The sequence below is a fragment of the Canis lupus genome, chromosome 1 (genome assembly GCF_011100685.1).
Source record: "Canis lupus familiaris isolate Mischka breed German Shepherd chromosome 1, alternate assembly UU_Cfam_GSD_1.0, whole genome shotgun sequence".
Classification (NCBI taxonomy): Eukaryota; Metazoa; Chordata; class Mammalia; order Carnivora; family Canidae; genus Canis; species Canis lupus.
In genome coordinates this window covers 87613163-87630867 of record NC_049222.1, presented here as the reverse complement: position 1 = coordinate 87630867, position 17705 = coordinate 87613163, and the positions used below count along the sequence as shown (strand labels likewise).

General features: G+C 44.9%; 1 protein-coding gene and 1 long non-coding RNA gene across 11 annotated transcripts in view; one reads left to right on the top strand and one right to left on the bottom strand.

Annotated features, from left to right (window-relative positions):
* Positions 1 to 17705, bottom strand: part of TRPM3 (transient receptor potential cation channel subfamily M member 3) — a 492032-nt gene that overhangs the window by 62552 nt on the left and 411775 nt on the right. For all 10 annotated transcript variants that reach the window (XM_038527093.1, XM_038527094.1, XM_038527095.1 and 7 more), the window contains 4 exons: positions 17278 to 17506; positions 14914 to 15081; positions 8911 to 9051; positions 2304 to 2432 (listed from right to left, as the gene is read on the bottom strand). In XM_038527093.1, the coding sequence (XP_038383021.1) occupies positions 2304 to 2432; positions 8911 to 9051; positions 14914 to 15081; positions 17278 to 17506 (667 nt within the window). The remainder of the gene's footprint in view (positions 1 to 2303; positions 2433 to 8910; positions 9052 to 14913; positions 15082 to 17277; positions 17507 to 17705) is intronic.
* Positions 118 to 1007, top strand: LOC119875977. The gene is made up of 2 exons (XR_005354195.1): positions 118 to 367; positions 895 to 1007. It is a non-coding gene; the product is annotated as an uncharacterized LOC119875977 (long non-coding RNA).

Here is a 17705-nt window from a genome sequence, read left to right as displayed (position 1 = left end):
AGGGGGCGTGGCCGCGAGAGGGGGCGTGGCCGCAGGCTGCGGGCTGGGGCCTGGCGGGGCCTGGCGGGGGCTGCGGGGGGGGGAGGGGAGGGGCGGGAGGACGCCCGCCCACGCGCGCTGTAAACAGTCCCGGGCCCGGGAGGGATCCCCGCGGCTTGTTTTGGTGACTGCGCGCGGAAGTCTGTGGTGCTGGGAATGGGAGGGCCGCCTGTGAAACCACAAAGCCCTGCTCGTGCGTCGGACGGCCGGGAAGCCTGCACACTTTTCCGTGTTTCCGGGATCTTGCGAGCCCGCGCGCTGCGGGAGACGCGGAGGCGGGACCCGTGGGTCCTCAGGGCCTGGGCGGGCGGCGGAGCATCTCTGACGGGTCCGGGGACCCGGGGGCAGGGTTGCGGTGAAGTGGGGTGGGGTGGAGGCGGGGGAGGTTGCAGCGCCAGGCCCGGGAGGGCGAGGTCGGCTAGGAAGGTGGTCGGCGCCTCCCTGCGCCCGGGGCGGGCTCCTCCTCCTCCGCCGGACTCCGGGATGACCCCCTGCTGACCCAAGCCTGCAGGGCCTGCCCGGTCCACGGTTACATGCCGCCTCAGGAGAAATGGATATCCAGGCCGGGAGGTTCCTGGCTGCCCGCCTGCTTGGCAGCCTCTTCCAGAACAGTCCGTGGAGTACAGACTGCTCCCTGTCTTCTTCCAGTCTGGTCCCTGGAGGGATTCCAGTCTCCCTGCCCAAGCCTTTCCCTTTTCTGCTTATCATGGGGAAGGATTATGCATCAGGGCGTTAAATCACGGGAGAGGAGCTGGCGCTTAGCAGCAGCAGAGCCCCTAGCAGTGGCGGGCCTCCGCTCTCAGGGCGCTACACAAAAGACCACAGCAAATTTATTACAGTGTTTTCACTTCACAGATGGGAAATGCACAGCCCTGGTCAGCGAGGAGAAGGCATTGTGACTAGGAAGACCTGAGAGTAGACAACTAGTTAGAACAAGGCCAGGCAACGCATCCATTAACAAAAAATAATAAAAAAAACAAACAAAAACAAGAAATTCCAGACTCATAAAATGGGACTAAGTGTACACACCTCCAAACTCTCAGGATGAGGGCATCCCAATTAGAATTTCAGTATCCCCAGAGCAGTTTTAAAACCCTAAAGGGCTCTAAACATATTTAAGAGATTTTTTTTTAAATGATCCCAATATAATGGCATCTAATAGATACTGCATCCCTTTGTCTGGAAGAGAACATTGTAGAGCTAAAACCTAAGATACTCTAAGGGTCTTTTAACCTGTCTGCCTTGGTAATGAAGGCAAGGGTGAATTTGTGTATTTGTAGGAATCCTTTTTCCTGTGGAGCCTAATATATTTTCCCACTCACTGACTGTTCCGGAATTCCTGAGGGTGCAGTGGACTTGACAGAGAGTGATTCTTCCAGAAAAGACCTTGCCTGCTGACTGTAGTTCCAGGGGGAAATGCAGAAGAATCATCACAGGGCACAAGCCAGCCTTCCCTCCAGCCTAGGGAATGGGAGTTTGCGGAGCGTGTTGAGCAGGGTTGCAGAGCCCTCTGGTGGACTCTTGCTTGACCACATGCATTTCAGCAGCTCACGTTCTGATGGCCCCTGACACTGGCTCTGACTTCAAGCAAGTCCTATGGGGGTGGGGTTATGATGGTTCCTTTTACAAGAAGGGGGTAGGGGTAGAAGAAGGGGGCCCACACTTTCAACCTGAAGGATTTTAACCTGAAGGATAAAATATCTTCATTTCACCTCAGTGATGCGTAGGGCTGGTGGAAAGGCTGGTGCCAAGCAGATGCATCATAAACGTTGAGAAGGAATAAACCGGAGGATAAATTAATGAATGAAAGTATAGTTCCTACCCCCAGAGCTGCTGAAACGCATTTGAGGAATCATAGGTGTTGGATGACAGTGTGCAAAGAGTCCCAGAGTAAATAAAGCCTTGCCATGGGAGTTAAAAGTAGAAAAATGGAGCAATTGAGAAGTCCTGTTTCTAGGGTCCATGGAAGATAGGCGTAAACAATGTCGAAGACTACTGGAGGGTTTCTTGGGGCAAGAGCTCTGTGGGCAAAAGCTAAAGCAAATCCTAAGCATGTGTGGAGTGACTGCCTTATAAACACACACTGTGATGTCTCCCCAGATTTGTCAGCGGCCCCCAAGGCCAAGTCCATTATTTCTATGGCAGCATTAGAGAAAACAGTTTCTGGCTTAATATGGATCCCTGGCAGCCACCCTCTCCCTTCCATCCACAAACCTAAGTAACCACGGTCTTTCTCCTACATTCTCTTTTGTGAAAGCAGTTACCTCTCTCATCTTCTCTATTCCCAGGGTGAATATATAGGAAATAACGATCCATTCCTGCGTGGAAGGCCAGCGCTCCATCTTCACTAACACAATATAGTTGAAGAGCATCAAGTATCCGATGTACGCCAGCTGTAAGGAAACACAACAGAGTGCTCTGGCTACAGGACCCGGGAGCCCTGCCCTTGGGCAAAGCCACCGCACGGCAGGACGGAACGAGGTCAGCAGGCAGGACTCAGAATTCCCGACAAAATGAACCTCTGAGCTATTCAAAGACTTTTTTTGTAAAAAGACTGTAATATTGGAAATAATGTGATATGCTATCTTCCTTTTGACCCTTACGTGTATCTGTGGGTCCCAGTATTTTGTTTATACCTCTGTGTCATGATGCATCATTTTGTTTTGCAGTTACCCAGTTTCTCGTGTCCTTCTGGCTAAAAAGGGAACCTCTTCTCTCAGGGTTCCTCTTGCTCATGCCTGAGCCTCAGGTTCTTGAACTAGGGCACACAGTGGATTTGTGCCTAATGAATGCCAGGTAGATTAAATGTCTGTAGGAAGGAAAGGAAGACACATACTGTACTTGTAAACTGGCCAAACCCACATGAAAATAGACTGGACTTTATCTCAAAGTTCCACTTGAATTCTTCCCCGAGTTAATGTCATTGTCGTCATCATCTTCTTCTTCTTCTTTTCTTCCCTCCTATCTAATGTGCTTTGCGTGGGAGACCCTGGGAGGGTTTTATCTGTTTTCTGTTGCACGCCCCCCCTTCCCTGTCCAAGCTGGGATATTCCTTCCCAGTTTCTGCTGCTTTGAAAGAAAACAAGAGAAGATAAAGCAATTTATAGGAAGGAATGGGTCTGTGTGGCCAACTGTGGCTTGGAGTGGGGTGTGATCCTCATGAGGCTTGAGAGCCTGAGGTCGAATCTCAGCGGAACTGGCTGAAGTGCTGGGTGTCTGAGGAAAACCTCAGGGCTTAGGTTTGGTGACTGTCACTGGACGATTCAGTTATGTCTAGGTGAGTGAGTGCAGGTGTAGGAGGACTGGTGAGGGTCTAGCAATGGGAGGCCTTGGAGCAAAAGTCCCCCTTGGGGGAAATGGCAGAGAAGCTCAACCTAGAATAGGCAGTGCTTTAAGTTGACTAAAGCATTCCTGGCTTTGGGGGTGCCCGGGGCTGTGAGTAGGGAATGAGAGTGAGTTTACTCTGATCTGCACTCTTCGGAGTCCACATAGCAAAAAATAGGACACAGGGTGGGCCAAAGGGTTGAGGCCTTGGAGGTACAGTGTGACTCTGGAGCCTGGAGGCAGCATAGCAGGTGGGCAGCTTAGCAGGTGGAGAACAGCTCAGCCTGGCTGGGAGACAGGGAGGGGAACTAGCAGCCCCTACAGAGCCAAAGAAATGTTGCATTCTCTGCTAATGGGGCCTCTCTCGCTCTCTCTTCCTTTCTTTCCTTTTTTAATCAAATGAATACATTAATTCTTAATAGGAGCCAAAGGTATTTTTAAAGACCCCATGACCTCAGTGCATTTAAAGACACAATCATATAATTTCTCATCTCTTGCAAGGTGAACATATGTTGGCATTCAGCAGAAGCATGGGGGCAGCTACAGAGAGGCTGAGGGGCCAGCGGGGCCCATTCTCCACCTGAGGGATGTGCTCTTGCACACCTACCTCTTCAGGGACTGTCATTTTTGTCCACACCTCAGGTCCCACTGCTCCCCTTTGGGATCATTAGCACACTGTGAAAACCTCACTTGGGAAGTCTGCTCTACCTGAAATCACATAGGATGCTGTTAAAATGTAACTTGGGGAATGCCTGGGTGGCTCAGTGTTTGAACATCTGCCTTTGGCTCAGGTTGTGATTCCGGGGTCCTGGGATAGAGTCCTGCATTGGGCTCCCTGCGGGGAGCCTGCTTCTCCCTCTGCTCTCTCTCTCTCTCTCTCTGTCTCTCATGAATAAATAGATAAAATTTAAAAAAATAAAATGTAATTTGATTCCTGTGGTTCCTGTTCACCATTACACACTGGCATCTACTCTCTGCTCCCTGTGAGTATTTCTCAGGACACAGTGGACTTTAATGGCTAAACTCTAAAATATTTTCTCAGCCTCCTTGTGTCCTGAAATCCTTCTTTATGCTTGCTCTTTTTTGTTTATTGGATCATATTCCATTACTTCTAGGAGAAATGAATCTCCTTAACTGCCCTGGTTTTTTAATCATGTTACCCAATTCATTGCAAAACATTTCAAAGCATTATCTTCTCTTGTCACACGTAGGCCCAGTAACGCCCACACAATTCTTCCAGAACCTCGGCATTTTCGCATTTACCTCCTCCAACCTGCCCCTGTCCTCCGAATTCAGGTCTAGTGTATTTGTTTGATGCAAGGAACGCAGACACCTGGATCAGTGAAACTTGGATTTAAATCCTAGCTCAAGTACTTCCAAGCTGTATCATTTTGTAGAAATCACTTCACCTGCCTGGGCCTCCATCCTGTGACTTGGAGATGATGGCTACTGACCTTACAGAGCTTTGGGAAGGATTAGGGAACATGGGGGCAGAATATGTATCTATTTCCTGACAGTAGAGGCCCAATGAATGGTGGCTAAGATTACTATTTGCCTGTTTTCTCAAGAAATTTCCATTCCTCTTGTCTCCTCCTACCTCACTCTTTGCCTCCTTTTGATGCCGTGAACAAGTCATACCTCTCCTTTTTACAATTGCCTCCTTGCCTGTTCTTTAAATCCCAGTTATTCTATACTGCTTTTCTTTCCAGAATCAAGCTACAATATAACATTTTGGGACAACTCTCAAAATATGGACTTCCAAAAATACGGCTTTAAACATGTTTAAATGGCACATCAGAGGACTGGCTGCTGTCTGGGAGGCAACCTATCTTAGAACTCACCAACATCCATGGGGTCTTGCTGCAGGTTACCTTAACATGACGTGCTTTAAGTTGTGTGTGCATGTAGACACAAACACATATATTCTGTAGGCTTTAACAAGCTGTGTAGAATGTCAAAGCTCTGAGCAGAAACATAACCTTATGATTCTTACTGAAGTCACTGCAAATCCTATAAGGGATTTGTATTTTATTGCTTAAATATTCTTCTTATACATTTTCTATTAAGCAGGATGCACAACTCCTAAACTATGCAATACGAGCACCAAAGATTGCTGCAGGTTGTATGGAACCCTGGTGGGCCTTTACTACTGCTGCTGGAGAGTGGAGGGCACATGGCGTTTAAACAGTGGAAGGGGTCTGTCACTGCTGGAGAAGCCCAGAGCACATCCCTTGCCCTCTGACCTGGTTCTTCTTTTATACCTTGAATTGGCATCCTCTCCAGCTGGGCACTTGAAATGGCTTTCATCGCAAACCAGATCTGGGAGCCAGTTGGATCCCTGCCTCCTTTCTTCTTGGAACAGAAGAGGACCCAACCTGCTCTTCTGGAAACTTGCTAAGATACAGAAGTGAGGTTTTGTGAAAATGAGGTGTGTCCCATCTTTCAGAAACTTGGGAGCATCGAAGGGGATATTTTTTGAAATCAGAGTAGGAAATACTCTTAAAGAAAAGAACACAACCAAAGGCAAATAGGACCTTTGATCTAAAGCTGAATTTTACTGTTAAGCATCTCTGGAGATTTAAAAATTAAAAATCTCTCCTTATCTCCATGTACTTCCTTGAGGCCTGGGCTTTGTCAATACATAAATATGGATTTCTGAAAGTCCTTATGTGAACACAACCAAACACGACTGGGGCATCCAGTCTACAGTCAGCTGTGCACAAAGGAGCCAGACGTACAGGCTCCCCTTCCCAGAAGCCACTTCACAGCCTGCCCGGTATGATACAAGGAAAGTGTGTGTGTCCCAAGCTTCCTGGACCACCAGACTCCCTTGGGAAGCTTGTTGAACATAGAGCCTCTTCATCTCCTCCTTGGAGATTTGATTCAACGGGTCTGTGATGGGGCCAGGATTTGCATTTCTAACAAAATTCTTTATCATCACAGAAACTTTGGAAAATACTGGGCTGACAACTCAGCCCTCTATCTGATGCAGTGGTTCTCAACCCTGGCTACTCATTACAACTACCTGGGAGCTTTGAAATATCCTGATGCTTGGGCTGTGCCCCAGACCAATGATGTCAGAATCTCTGAGAATAGCACCCAGGTACCTTTAAAAAAAGAGATAAAGATATAGGTTAAATTGAACCCAGGTATTTTATTTTTATTTTTTTAAGTACTCCAATTGGTTCCAATGTGTAGCCAAAGCTGCAAACCACCGTTCAGGGCATTTGTCACTTAAAAGCCTCCTTGGATAACAAATTGCTGCAGCTGAATAAATGGGGACAAAGGGAATCAAGGAAGTAAAGTTAATACTGAACAAAGATCAAGGATAACAAGATAGGGACACTCTGGAAGGATAAGAGAAATAAATCCTGTCCTTGTAAAGGTGATTGATAATTCTTGATACTATTGCTTCTACTGATTCCTTTATGCTCTAGATCAGGAATTAGCAATCTTCTTCTGTAAAGGACCAGAAAGTTAATTTTTAAGGCTTTACAGGCTGGACAGCCTTTATGGCAAGTTATTGACTCAGCAGTTGTAGCACAAAAGCAGCCAGATTATATGTAAACAAATGAAATTGGTTGTGTCCCAATAAAACTTTATTTATGGACACTGAAGTATGAATTGCATTTAATTTTCATGTGTCATAAAGTATTCTTCCTTTGATTTTATTTCAATTCTTTAAAAATGTAAAAACCACTCTTAGCTCACAGTCCGCAATAATAGGCCTTGTTTTGGGACTGGATTTGGCATATGGGGATGTAGTTTGCTAAGCCCCCTTTTAGGCTGGGACAATTGAGGTAGCTTGGTATAAGAGGAAAGACAGAAATATGTGTAAAATGCAGTAAAATTATTATCTTGATAAAACTTATTATATTATTATTATTATTATTATTGAGTGGATGGATGAATAAAAAACACTATTGCTGTGCAATGTGACTAGGCTTGGAATAAAAACAGTTACATTTATATTATGCTTACATGTTCCAAGCACTGTTCTAAGTGTTTTACATATTTTAACACATTTAATCTTTACTAAATCCTACAAAGTAGGTGCTATTAATATCCCCATCTTAAGGAATCTGGGCACAGAGCACTGAAGTAACTCATTGGAGGTCACACAATAAAACTAAGACACATAGACAGGATTTCTGTTCAGCACTCAGCCTGTCTTACCCCAAAGTGCATGCTTGTTACCACTAAGTTGTTTTCTGCAAGGTAAAAATAATATATATATATCTGCATCAAATATATAAATCAAAATTATTTTTGTATGTCTTTTTTTCAGAATATTTTTCTTTTTTAATATTCATAAATTTGAATTTTTACTTTGCTAAAAATAATCTAATATTTATATTTTGATTATGTCCTCTGCCGAGACCATAGTTTAAAGCAGTAGTTTTCAACTGGGGGCAACCTAAGCCCATAAAGGGACGCTTGGTGATGCCTGGAGACATGGTTGTCACACTTGAGGGCTGGAGAATGCTACTGGCATCTAGTGGACAGAGGCCAGGGCTGCTGCTAAACATGCTATAATGCACAGGACAGTCCTCTACAAAAAATTATTCGCTCAACATATGTCAATAGTGCTAAGGTTCAGAAAGCCTGATTGGAAGCCAGTGTTAATTGTTAGCATACGGGACCACACACACACACACACACACACACACACACACACACACAAACACCTCATCTGGTCATCTGAGTCATCTTGGCCTCAAACTCAGATTTTCCTTTGCTGACTCAGGTGACTGGTGTGTAGCTGGTTGTGAGAAAGGCCAAAAATACAGACGCCTGTCCTTTGTCTGGCACAGTGCCACCATGGCTGGAGAGAACCAAGCTGACCTGAGCCCAAGCTCACTTTCAGCTTAAAATATCATGAAAAGTAGAAAACCAACACTCAAGCCATTTCTATCATATCCAGAGGATATTTTGGGGACAATCTTTCATCTCGTGGGCAGAAAATACTTGCACGGTGTGCACTGAACCATCTCTGCTGTGATTATAGGTTACTTTGAGCAGTTCTTGCTGCTTTGGTTGGCATGTTGTTTAATTGTGTCTGAGCAAGAAAGGTTGTTTGATGACACTACTAGGTTGGCAGTGGTTGCACACTTATGCTACCCACCTTTCCTGGTGTTGCTTTTAACACTCTGCTCAGCCCTTAGCCTTCACATGTCCCCCCAAACCCAGGATTGGCACCTAAAATGGGCAGTTCAGATCCAGTGCTCATCTATCCAGAACACAGAAGTGTTTTATAAAATGACATCTATTTTCCTGCTAGACTAGACTCATACTCATCTCACCTCTATTTCTGTTAGTTCTCACTTTTACCATTTCCTTTATTTTCTGCAAGGAGGAGAAATGCAGAAACTGTGGAAGCTGCCTCACAAACTTGACACATCTTACAAAACCACTGGGAAAAGCTTTCATTCCTGGCTGTTGGATCCTTATATTGTGATTCACAGAGGAAACCACATAGGTGCACGTGGACCTGGCATTGGCCCTCCGCAGTCCCCCATTAGGAAGAAGAAAAAGGAAGATGCTTACGGTATAGAACCAGAACTTCACAATGGGTGCATTGTAGAATTCATAGATTTTTCTGCCCAGGGGGATTAACCGGTGTCTGCTCTGAACTTCCTCTTCATCCTTCTTTCTGGAAGACTCCCCGTTGTTTCGCCCCAACATTGCCTACAGTGGAAGAGAACCAGTACCATCACGGCAGAGCTCTGGAGACCAGGTAGTTCACTGGGCCCATTTCACAGATCAGGAGTGCATACTCATAGAACCTAAGAGTTTTGTCCAGGGTCCCCAGAGATTCAGAGGTTTTGCCTTCCCTAAGTGTGCATTTACATTATATATAGAATCAAAGGTTTTTGCCTGGGATGGAAAGCCTTTAGGGATAGCTCTTGACCATTCTCTTTTCTTCTACCCTGGGAGCTCTGGAAGCTGTTGATGATAGAAGATACCCAGAGTTCTGGGAGGAAGAAAGAGCAGAGTCTTTGGAAGGCCAGGGATCTGTCTTTTCTTTCTACCCCTTTTTACCATATATGTAGTAAGCCAGGCAGATCTGGATTTGAATTCTACCTCCACCCATGCTAAAATGGCTCTTAACTAAAAAATACATTGGACCAGTAATAACAAACTTAACCAAAGGTTATGAGTATTCCAGAAAGCTAAGTTATCTGAAGTGCCTGGAACTTAGTTGAGTTAGAAACGTCTCCTCAACCCTTAGGCATAAACTTTGGTTCCCTGATTTCAAACACCATGAAACCTGAACTACTGCTGGTATTAGTTTCATGGCAATTCCTAGACACAGTGCCTTCTGTGTGGGACAGTTCACTAGGTGGAACTAGGAGAAGTAGGACCTGACCTGGAGAGGCCTCATCTCCAAGCCATTGGAAGTTTCTTTATAAATAGAATCATTTCCTTCTCACTCATGGCAACAGCAGCTGCAAAAACAGTAATTTAACATCACAAAAAGGACAGAATTTGAGAAAAGGCAGATGCAAGCCGGTCTGGGCACCAAGTGACAGGACGAATGTCCCAATGATGGCCGAAGATCTTGATGGTGAAGAGTTCCAGACTTGGGGTCACTCAGAAAGAGGACTGAGTCCTCTCTTGGATACTCAGAATTCATGGCACCTGGGGCAAATCTTTTAACCACTCTGAATCTTGGTTTCTTTATCTTTCAGTTGGAAGTAGTAATAGCACCCGTTACAAGATTGGTCTACAAATCAATAAGCATCTGCACTTAATAAGGACTCAATATATTCTAGCTAGTGTTTACAAAGAACTGAGACTTTCTTGGATACTCTTGACTGAAACGATCTAGTTGGGAATCTCTCACCAGAAAAAAGAAAAGTGTTATCAGAGGTTTATTACAGCATAATTTATTGGCTTTAGTTCTTTCTTTTTCTTTCCTTCTCTTCTCTCTTTTCTTTTCTTTTTTTTTTTCCTTTTCTTTCATTTATTTGACAGAGAGAGAGGACAAGCAGGGGGAGCAGCAGGCAGAGGGGGTGGGAGAATCAGAGTCCCTGCTGAACAGGGAGTCTGACTTGACTCAGGGGCTTGATCCTAGGGCTCTATCCCAGGACCCTGAAATCATGACCTGAGACACAGGCAGATGTTTAACTGAGCCACCCAGGTGCCCCTCTTTCTTTCTTTTTTAAAGTGGGTTCCATGCCCAGCATGGAGCCCCACATGGGGCCCAAATTCACAACTCTGAGATCAAGACCTGAGCTGAGATCAAGACTTGGATGCTTAGGGGATCCCTGGGTGGCTCAGTGGTTTAGCACCTGCTTTCAGCCCAGGGCGTGATCCTGGAGACTCGGGATTGAGTCCCACATTGGCCTCCCTGCATGGAGCCTGCTTCTCCCTCTGCCTGTGTCTCTGCCTCTCTCTCTCTTCTCTGTCTGTCTCTCATGAATGAATAAATAAAATCTAAAAAAGAAAAAAAAAAAGAGTTGGATGCTTAACTGACTGAGCCACCCAAAGGCACTAGCTTTAATTCTTTCAATATTATTCTAAGATAAGGTTAGTTCTACAATGTTTGGGAAATGAGATTTTTATTTTATTTTTATTTATTTTTAAAGATTTTATTTATTTATTCATGACAGACACAGAGAGAAAGAGAGAGGCAGAGACACAGGCAGAGGGAGAAGCTGGCTCCATGCAGGGAGCCTGACATGGGACTCGATCCCGGGTCTCCAGGGTCATACCCCAGGCTGAAAGCGGCACTAAACCACTGGGCCACCGGGGCTGCCCTATTTTTATTTTTTAAAATTTTATTTAAATTCAATTAAGTAACATATAGTATATTATTAGTTTCAGAGGTAGAGTTCAGTGCATCAGTTGCATATAACTGCTCATTACATCAAATGCCCTCCTTAATGCCCGTCATCCAGTTATCCCATCCCCCACCTACCTCCCCTCCAGCAACCAAGTTTGTTTCCTATACCAAGGAGTCTCTGGCAGTTTGCCTCCTTCTCTGTTTTCACCTTATTTTTCCTTCCCTTTCCTTTCCCTATAATCCTCTGGTTTTTTTTCTTAAATTTCACATGAGTGAAATCATATGATAATTGTCTTTCTCTGATTGACTTATTTCGCTTAGCATAATACCTTCTAGTTCCATCCATGTTGTTGCAAATGGTAAGTCTATTTATTTATTTATTTATTTATTTATGAGAAATGAGATTTTTATTAAATGTGAGAACAGGGCAAATACTTCTAACTGCTCTGAGACTAGGATTTGGGATAAGAAAAAGGACTGGGAAACGAGTTTAGAATTGAGAGCTCTAACTACAGAAATAATTTGTTTATCTTGAATTTGAGACTAGATAATTCTGGTTTCAAACTACCTTACTCAAGACATACATATATAAGTTTTAACTACTTTTGTGATAGCCTCAATTACCCACTTACTCAAATATATAACAATCACAAATGATGAACCTATAATTCATAAGATTTCTGGAGAAGGTAACAAGTAACTTCCGTTCCTTTAAGGACCTCCTGGCTAGAAAGTTAGCTTGACCTAATGAATAGGTAGGATCTCTTTTGATGGCTTATCCAAACCTTTATTTTGATCAGTGAGCTGGGTCGGTCTTCATGATGTATATAGCATATTAGACTTCTATAAATATTGACCACTGACCTCAAGAAACTCCAAAGTTCCATGATATTTATCCTTCTATAATTTATAATTTATGTAACATAATTATCCTGCTTCTGTTCTACTTTTTTATTTGCTCAATAATACAGTACCATTTGGAGCCATAATAGGATGTTAGTAAAGGCAGCTTGGAGAGTTTCAGGCATGTTGGAGAGTGACATCTTGGGGTAAACTCTAGGAACAGTGGCTTCCCCAAGAGTTGAAACAATGCCCTGGGTCTGTGGACAAGCTGGGACTTTAGTAAACACATCTGGCAGTGCAGGTAAAACAACAACAAAACACCACAGCCTGTGTTGCCTTTATTATTCAGATACATTCCCAAATGATGCATTTTTCAAAAGCATTTTTTTCATGGGTTTAAGTGAAGCATTTTTGAAATTTCATTATTTCCAGCCTAAACAGCTTCACTCATTGATTTTCTTGATTTCTCTTCCCAGAAGTCAGACACTTCCTTTGACTACATTCCTTTAGCAGAATGTAATAGGGTCAAACAGGCACAACTGTACAATATGGATTGGAGAATTTTTGCTGGCTGGATTACTGATGTCAAGTCTGGGAAAGATCTACTAACGGCTACCACGATGAAACTGAGACTCATGTTTGTGTGTAATTTTGGAAAGGCCAAGGGAAAATGTCCCAGTGCAAGAAAGGATATCCTGGTTCCAATATCTTTCCTGTGAAAGGAGTGGAGGTGTCAACAGGTTGGCTTCTCCAGTCCTCTCCAGGGTGAGTGAAGACCAGTGATCCAGCAGTGACAGCACTGTCATTAGGGTCAAGGAAGCTCCACCTTACAGATATTTGCTGCCCAGCCCTGACTCTACCAGCCTACAAGTCTCTTCTTCCCTTCCTCCTAGCTGTTTCTGCCCATGAGAAAGAAGCCCAGGCAGTATTGCTAAGTGTGCTTTTACTAGGGTTCTTAGGAAACAGCAGCAGGGCCGATTCTCTGGGAAGCAGACTTTGCCCTCAGCTGAGAGATGCATCCTTTATTGTGGATTCTTGAAGGATCAGGTCCTCAAAGCTCTAGATGGAACAGGAGAAAGGAGCTGCTTCCTTTGTTGCTTGAGACCTAACCAGAAAGAATGCTGACTCGGCTTCTAGCTGCCTTCATAGGATCCTTCCCTGAGCCTTGAAGGCCATGTCATACTTGACTTAGGAGGCCCATGCATTATTTTTGGATTCTTTCTGCTATGTCGTAGACCAAACCAACTGAATACCTACATTTGAGACCAAGAAGAAATTCTATGCATCCATGAGCCTATCAGCCTACAAGCATGGCCAATGGGATCTCAATGCCTGGGTTCTTATTCTGGCTTGCAACTAGTTAGCTGGGTAACCTTGGGCAATTTAACTTCTCTGAGTCTCAGCTTCCTCATCTATAAAATGGGATAATAATAGTACCTGCCACATGGGATTGTTGTGAGGATTCCAAGAGTTAAGTGCACATAAAACAGTTAGTACAGTTACCACAACATTTGCAAACATTTATCAAGGCTTACTGTATACCAGCCCTGGCCTAGAGAATTTACAGGTACACTTCTTAAACTGCAAAACTACTGGTGAGCTAGAATGTTCTTATTCCCATGTTAGAGGTTAAGCAATGGTATCCAAGGTCCCACAGGGAGTAGGTGTTGGGGCAGGATTCTGGCTCCAGAATGTAGCCTCTTTACCCTTCTACTAAGGTATTTGATAATGCTCACATTCAATAAATAAGTACTACTACTATTAATATCTCTGTTAATGATTAAAATATCATTCCCTATCCTTGAAGGATTTAGAGGTCAAGATTATGATCGGATCTTTAAGGAAGATAGTCAACTTATTCTATCCCAGAGGCAAGCACTCTGGGACTCATCCACTGGTTTTTATAACAATCCTGAAATGGAAAACAAACATTGGCTTTTCTCTCTAGGAGTCAAAAACTGTGAGTGATTAATCAATCCAAAGAGCTGTCAGCTGCATACGCCCTGCTGTACTTGGGGTTGGGATTGTTTCCTTAGGAAGGAAATATTGTTGATCTGGAGGAAAAACAATTCACAGCGTGGTCCCACTAGGATAATAAGGCAAAGGGCCTTTTGTCACCCAAGCAAAACCTTGGTGTTTTTTTGTTTTCTCTCCTTACAGGTTTTTTTTTTTTTGGGGGGGGGGGGGGTCATCACAGTCTTTGTTCAGGGTGGTGGGGAGGCTGGGCATATTAAGGAAGTCCTACAGAGTTGTTACTTGATGTCTCCAAAACTCTGAAGCCCTGTTTGTGCCTTTAACAGCGTGTGATATTTTTAGACTTTGGATACAATCCAGTGGCAGTCACGCTGTCCAGGCGGGGGTTGTGGGAAGCTGTCCCATGCCCAGCTGCCCCCTTCCCCCTACAGAACAAAGCATCCACATTCTATAATTACACCAGGAAGAGCTAATAAAAGCCTTCCATACAAACCTCAAAATTCAATTAGTCCTGCATTTGTGAGCCTGACCCTGAAGACAGACAAAGGCGCAGCATCCGATCACCAGCACAGTTCCAGCCCGGGAAGCTGGCTGTTTCCACCTTGTAGATTGCTTTGCCTTCCTTGTGTGCTCAGGCGGCCACATCACCTGCTTGTTTATAAAGCGTTGCCTGCTTGGAAGACGGAGGGTGTCTTGCTTTTGAATTTCACCAGGTTGTCCTGTGTCACTGACTCTGGCTGAAGGGTTTTGCACAGAAACAGTCCCTGGAGTCATGTCATGTGTGCCTAGAGAAGGCTCTTTTAGAATACCTGGGTCTCAATATTTACACTACAGCATCTGGTGGTGGGCAGTGACCTCAAGCATGACCAAGGCTTAATACATATCAATAGGACAAGTGGATTAGGGTTGCTGTCCCCTGACCCTGACCATGTAGCTTTCCTTACTGTCAATTCCATGTCCTCTTCATCTTTTTCCTTCGTGGGCTTCTCTGGCTCTTCTGGCTCCTTCTCTTGAAGGTGGATTTCCTGGGCCTGAGACATATAGGGCATGTCGTCTTTGTTCTTGAACTCCAAGCTGAGAATTGAAGGAGGAAGTAGAATTCCCAGAATTACCTAAAGTAATAATAATGATAATAATAATAATCACATTTAAAGGATTAAGATCAGGGCAGTTTTTTTTTTTTTTTTTTTTTTTGTTTTTTTTTTTTGTTTTTTTTTTTTTAGAATCAGAGGGCCTAGGGTGGTGTGCACTGTTTGTGTCCTGAGGACCTGCATATGCTAATGCTCAGAGGGTCACTCTTGCCTATCTGAGAACCTTCACACACAGCAGTAGTTCCCCCTGAACTTGGAGAAACAGAGCATTTCTTGCCCAAATTCATCTTACCCAGTTAACACCCATTTTGCATGGGGGAAACTGAAGAAAATGATAGACCCTGCCCTAGGCAAAAGTGGGAAAGGATTCAGATTCTCCTTTAGCCATCAGCACTTGGCTTCATGAAATCGATTCATATGTATGTCCACTGGCATTTATTTGCTAACATGTCAAGTGGAGTTGGTTATGTATCATCCGGTTATCTCTGTAAAGAACGCTGCTGTCCTCAGTTGACCTTGAGGAAGTCCATGTGGGAAAGCATGTTTTCGCTTCAGAGTACTCCCCTGGCATTTGCTACTATACCACAGATACACACACACACACACACACACACACACACACACACCCAGTGGGCTCTGTATTCACCATGAGAAGCCCCCTACACAAACACTCTGAGACGTTCAGCACTGAGTTCTTCTCATGTATAAATGACATGCTTCTGCCTCCATGTGATGATAATAAAGACACGGACCCTTCTCATGAGAGGACGATCTCAGCTGCACTTGAATGATAATCCAGGCATGAGACTCGTGCCCCCCAGATCCTCTCCTGCCTCTTTCCCCAATCCTTCAATTGGTTCTGCTGTTCAAGGCCTCTGAATGTGAGCCTCCTTGAAGAAACCACACCAAGGTGAGGGGCCCAGAGAGATCCTGAACAGCAAGTGAAAAGGGTCCTGAAGTAATGAGGCAGGACAGCCTGGGCCTGAACACCCACAGGATCTCTGGAGCAGCCAAGGGAGAAGGGAGGGTGGTGACCCTGAAGTCAGGGTGCCTGGCAGGCCCGGGAAGGCTCAGATGGCATGCTGGCAGCCTTCAGGGGACGTGACACCGTGTCCTCTGAGCCGACAGCTGGGTTTGGCGGGCACTATCCGTGTGGCTTGAGAGTCCCCAAGCGCCGCTTCACGGAGCCCTCCTGTGACTTTGGGCCAAGAGCGGCCAAGAGCCCATGGGAAGGGTGGTGTGGGGAGGGCTGTGGTGCCAGCAGGGCGGCCTCAGCACATTGCTCTGGTCTGGTGGCCCTTCTGCTTTGGGCTGGCCACAGAGTTACCTAGGCCAGGTAGTTCCAGGGAAACTTGAGCCTGGCTTCAGATGTAGCAGCTGCAAACTCTAGCCAGAGAAAGCATCTAAAAACGCTCCCTCAATCTTTCCCTCCCATTTTTTTTTTCTTTCTTTTGACTTCTTTCGGTTTAATGTCTTCCTTGTAAAATACTCCAGAAAACATAAGGAAGCAAAGCCACACGTCATCCTGTGTCCTGGACTTTTTTTTTAACCCGAGGTAACCGAGGTAACTGCTACACACAATTTACTGTGTATCCTTCCTGGTTACTTAAAAAAATTGTATACAGATATAACTATGCATGGGCATGCTTTAAACAAAACCCCTCACAAATGGACTCAGGCTCTACAGAGCTGGACTGCAGCTTGTTTTCCTTCACTTAGGAATAGATCAGGATGATCTAGAAACATCTTCACAAGTAAATCTGTCTCCTTTTTATGTCAGTTTAAAACATTTCTCAAGCATAGCTGGTGAGAGCCAATGTCTCAATGACAAGGTTCAAGGACGGCCAAGGCATTCAGATTTTGCATGGCGGTGACAGGTTGTCTGGTGGGGGGAGGGGTTCCTGACACAGTCTGGCTTGTGCTAGAGTAAATGGTACCTCCTCATAGTATCTCTGTGTGACCATCACCTTTGGATCTTCTGCAAAATACTAATGTCCGGGCATGCTATCTCTAGAGGTTCTGACTTAGCAGATTTTAGAGACTAGTAGACTCTAGTCTCTATATGAAAAAAAAAAAAAACCACACACCCCACTATATAGAAGATTCTCCACCCTCTAGAGACAAGAGAATGCCCAGTCCCACTGCAGACTTGATTTGGAAAGCTCCAAACCGACCCTCTGGTCCTCAGAGCCAACAGGGCCTTCTGAGGGCGCTGACCTTGAGGCCTGAGTTCTTGCGCATCCGGAGCCGACCCATCCACATATCCGTGAGCAACATCTGGCTACATGTGTGTGCGATGAAGTCGCGGTGCTTGGCAGCCACAGCAAGCTGCAGACATGTAGCGTTGCTCCAGTTCTTCAGTTCATATGTCAGCAGTTTCATGGCCAGTTGCTCATCCTGCTTGTAGGACTGGTCGAGGAGCTCCACAGCCAGCTGGCCAAAGTCCCTGGAAGACAGAAAGCAAGGAGTTGTCTTTTGGCCATCTTGGAGACTTAGATGATGAAAGTGGGGCCCATTGGCCAAGCCACAAGAGGTGCTTACAGTGTGGTCTTGTTTCTTACACGGTCTAGTCTGTCCATTCCTTCAGTTAGCCAACATCTACTGAGCATCTACTGTGTGTTTGGTACTGTGTTTGGAACTGGGGG